Source organism: Cyprinodon variegatus, unplaced genomic scaffold (assembly GCF_000732505.1).
Source record: "Cyprinodon variegatus isolate N-32 unplaced genomic scaffold, C_variegatus-1.0 Scaffold3, whole genome shotgun sequence".
NCBI lineage: Eukaryota > Metazoa > Chordata > Actinopteri > Cyprinodontiformes > Cyprinodontidae > Cyprinodon > Cyprinodon variegatus.
In genome coordinates this window covers 2402682-2407113 of record NW_015150456.1, presented here as the reverse complement: position 1 = coordinate 2407113, position 4432 = coordinate 2402682, and the positions used below count along the sequence as shown (strand labels likewise).

At 39.2% G+C, this 4432-nt stretch overlaps 1 protein-coding gene across 1 annotated transcript in view; it reads right to left on the bottom strand.

The window, feature by feature from the left end:
- The window catches only part of dnah7 (dynein, axonemal, heavy chain 7), a 129979-nt gene that overhangs the window by 70763 nt on the left and 54784 nt on the right, over positions 1-4432 (bottom strand). Inside the window, exons 28-29 of the mRNA XM_015371242.1 lie at positions 3234-3410; positions 2982-3113 (exon numbers count right to left, since the gene is read on the bottom strand). Coding sequence (XP_015226728.1) covers positions 2982-3113; positions 3234-3410 — 309 coding nt within the window. The remainder of the gene's footprint in view (positions 1-2981; positions 3114-3233; positions 3411-4432) is intronic.

The following is a 4432-nucleotide window of genomic DNA, read 5'->3' as shown; positions in this document are numbered from 1 at the left end:
CAAGGAAAAAGACTACAAAATGGCGGCGCCAGTACTGGATTTTTTTTCTTCCTATTTTATTTTATTTTTTGGCATCAATCTTAGTTTTTTTTAGTTACTATTGGTTTGCTCCCGTTAATGTTTAATCCTGTACCGTCCCAATCACGTGATCGTTACTAATACTGACTCCCATCCCACGGGAATCCCGTGAACCGTGGGATTCCCGAAAAAATGTCAGTCTCTAAGACTGACTGAAAACTTTTATAGTGAGTAAATAGCATAAATTACTATATGAAAAAGGAGAAATCTAAATTTTCCGGCCACAGCGTTTTCTCAGGGAACTCTAGGCAATTGTACAAGTTCTCCAACTTAGAAAGATCAGGTTTGTAGAGTTTTTAAAGAATTTATTTGTGAATTATTTTGGAAAAAAGGATTTTGGTCACACATCTTCCTGTTTGTGTGAGACAAGATGGATATTTTCCAGAATACGAATATGTTGTAATTTCACAGTTTCTATTTTCTTCTTTTTTCCTCGGAGTTGAAGTGTACCTATTGGGGAAATTACAGACTACACTTGTCTTTCTAAGAGGAGAACCAGAGCAAGAGGCAGGCAGGCATAGATAAGTAAGCACAGCGACAGAGAGATCTTAAAGCTGTACAAAATAAAAATTTTACACTCTGTGTATACAAAATGGTAAAAAAAAAAGTAGTTTAAGTATAAAATGAAATGAAAAGAAGCTAACCCTTGCATTAAAATTGGAAATGAGTGGTTATATAATGCAGAGATGTATCGATGCCTTAAAATAAAGCTGTGTTTCTATGTTTGGTTGGCATGTCACAAAGATCGTTTTAGGATCTGCAAATTGACTCAACCTCTAAAGGGCGGCATACCTCTCCCTAATAAGCAGAAAGATAGCTACAGTTCTGCTAATAAAGGTTATGCTGTCAAACATTCCACTGTAAAAAAATAAAAAATAAATGCTTCTCATAAGTAGTGGGAGCCAAATCTTCACTAATAAAACATCTTTGTTGGTGAGCAGATTATTGCATAAGACATGAAACAAAAATCCCAACAAAGGGATATGTTTGATGCAACCCCAAAAAGAAAAATTAAAACAACAAAAAATCAGCAGGGATTCTGTAGATTGTGAATTAGGTTTAGCAGCGCTACAGTGCATCCTGTGGCTAAAAAGCTGATTAATTCAGCGCTTTGATAATGAATGGCTGAGAAAAACATCGCAGAGAAGGTTGAAAGGCATTCATCAGTGCAGTGTTTCACAGGGAGATAATAGCACTGTAACACCAGAACCTTTGCAAGAGAGAAAAAAAACAATGATGAAGACGAATATTTAGATGTTATTTAGGTAGAAAAATAGATTAGCATGAATGCTTTTTAGGTCATAAAATAAAAACTATATGTCGGATTTTTCTAATATTGAGTCCAAACTAACTGCAGCTAAGAGTCAAACTATAAATAATTTAGTGTCATGTTTTATTGTTGAAATCTAAATACTACAATTCCCCTTTTCTGTTGTTTTTTAGTATCTTCCTGTGACAAGGGTGTTTTTTCTTATTTCTAAATTAAAGGAGAAGTCCGGTCATATTCAGAATTCAAAATTTTGAAAGTACTTTAAAGGGGTCATAGAATAGAAAACTGTGTTTCATTGTCATAGATGAATAACCATAGTTCAGTGGGTGAAATGGACGTACAGAGAAGTTCAAACCCCATCGACGCCTCCTTTCTCTGCTAATCTCACAATTCTCAACTTCCACCATAAAACGGGCAAATCTAAATGAAGCCCAGCGTTGATGTAAACTCATGGATGTGTCCTTATTTGGTTCTGGCCTGTACTTTTGTAACACCCTGAAGCATACAGACTCGTCCACTGGTTCACTGGCCCAAGGGAGGGGGGGTATGAAGTGTCGACTGCTGGGCCGCTAACTGGACCATCACCGGGTCAGGTTTGGTTTCTCCTGCTGGCTCCCTCCGCCGGGGTTCCTGGACCAGCCCCGGAGCTTATGCCTCAGTTCGAATGCCCGGTGTGTTTCGACTACATGCTGCACTGTAGTCGAAGAAAAAATCCCGGACGATTTTGAAATTCCCCCCGAGAAATCTTTTTATGAAAAGTAGGACATGTCCGGGAAAAAGAGGACGTCTGGTCACCCTACCATATCAACAGTTTTGATGTTTCAGTGAATGATTGCTTGTTGCTATGATGCATCTTTGTTCAGCAGCTTTGCTTCTGTCTGTACCTCCAATAACCTTTATGGTCAGTATTTCTAGGCGTAGCCAAGGGCTGGAGGGGGTCTAGTTTGCGGACCAGTGGATCTCATTCCTGCTTTTTTGTGGAAATCATGGTTCTGCTGGCTCCCACCTGTCAAAGACCTATAGCATGACTGAGGCGGTTCTCAGCTGAGTGTGAAGCAACCAGGATGAGAATAAGCTCCTCTAATTCTGAGGTCACGGATCTCGACGGGAAAAAGGAGTGTTTTCACTATGACTGCTGTGAATGCGACCCGTACTGCATCAGAGAACAAAAGCAGTACGAATACAAACTATTTAAACATTTTTACGACTACTATGTGTTTACTAAGTAATCTTATGACTTTATTTTCATTTTATAACAACTTTATTCTTGTACAGTAATAACTTTTTGTTCATCATTTTATTACTATATTCTTCATTTTTACTCAATATTATACATTTTCGTGATGTTACTACTTTATTTTTGTAATATTGAGTATTTAGTCTTGTAGAACAAGCAAATAACTTTGTTCTCTTAAGTTCATGTTTTGTAGTAATAAAAAACTCTAAAAAGTTACTTCAATTAAAGGGAATGCCTCAAATTAAGGATGAAAGCTTTAAAAATATTCTTCATTCTCTTATCTTATTCTATATTTTGCATAAACAAGATAAGTTTCAGGATGGCAGGCTGCATTTCTTTCAAGAAAACTGGACACACAGTCTTATTACTATTAAGTGCGGTTCTGTGGATACAAACCTCCAACCAGGAGCAAATATAGTTTTCACTCATGCTGTTAATTGTTGCTTGGTCATGAAACTCATCCATCATGCAGTCCATCAGATTCATCAGGGACTTCACCAGATTGGTGTCGGAGGTCGGGGACAGCTCCTGCAGCAGGACAAGGAGAGACGACACTATTAAAAACCTCCTACACGCCTCCTGCCTGGGCATCCATCAGAAAGTTTAGACCTTTGACTAAAATCATCACGGGGTTTGTAACTGCAGCACCTTGGTTGCTTTTCGTATGAGTTGCAGGCAGGCAGGCAGTGTGCGGTCAAACAGGGCGGTGATGAGGGTTTTGTGCGAATCATTGACTGCAGCTGGCAGAGTGTTGAGCCAAGACAGCATGAGGGGTCTCCAGCCAAGCATGTGGGGCTCCAAGTAGATCATACCGCAGCGAGACACCTGCCAGTAACACACTTTAGGAAGAACAACACCTCTGCAACACTACTTCATACCTCCTAAACATTCATTTGTTGAAGAAAACAGAACTGAAATGGAGAATTAGAGAAAGGAAAAATGTCTTTATGTAAACTTGGATTATAGGTGCTGATGTGCAGCACAGTGCAGCTCGCATTCAGTGTAATAATCAATAATTTAGTATTACAATAAGCCAGACCTCACAGCTGCATACATAACCAGAAATAAACAGTTGTGCGGAGAGATGGGTGAAGACATGAAGAAGAAGAGAGGATGCAAATATGGCCCCAGAACAAACGAGCAGAAGCACATGAATATTTAAGATAAAGTAAAAGAAGAAAAGCAAGGAAAAAACAGATCAATAGGCGAGAAAAGCTGCTGTGCACCGACTGCAGAGAGTTTATAGATTAAAAACATTCTCCCACCTCTGCAGTCATAAATAAAATGAACAGATTCCAGACTTAAAAGGGCCACAAACAGGTATGACTGATAAAAACACAGATGCATCCTTTGAAGGAATCTGTGTATCACAACCAAAAGCCTGAGCTGATGCCTCACCTCAAAGAAACAGTCTGAAGAGCACAGTTATGTAACCTGTATTGGAAATGCCTGCTTTTCAGAGGAATGCAGAACTGCTTCACCCCTGTGCTCTGAGGCTTTGACAGCTAGAAGCAGTTTATCAGGCCTTTGCTTGTAATAATTTGCAGAGTTAAGGGAGAGCCGATACACAGACAGACAGCAGAGTACAGGAATCAGGTGATTCACCAAAAAAGACAACATCTTATAGGTATGAGAGACGACAAGAGGAGGGCAGGCAATGAGCTCAAGTTAAAGGAGATACTGAGAAGAATTTGCTGACAAGAGAAAAGCAGAAACACGGAAAGCAGAAAACTAGCCACAAAACAGAACAACTTAACACAAGAAAGACTGAAGATACAAAACAAAGGTAACTAAGGAAAACAAGAGGTAAACAGAACTCAGAGCTTTAGGGGATCCAAAGCTATGTT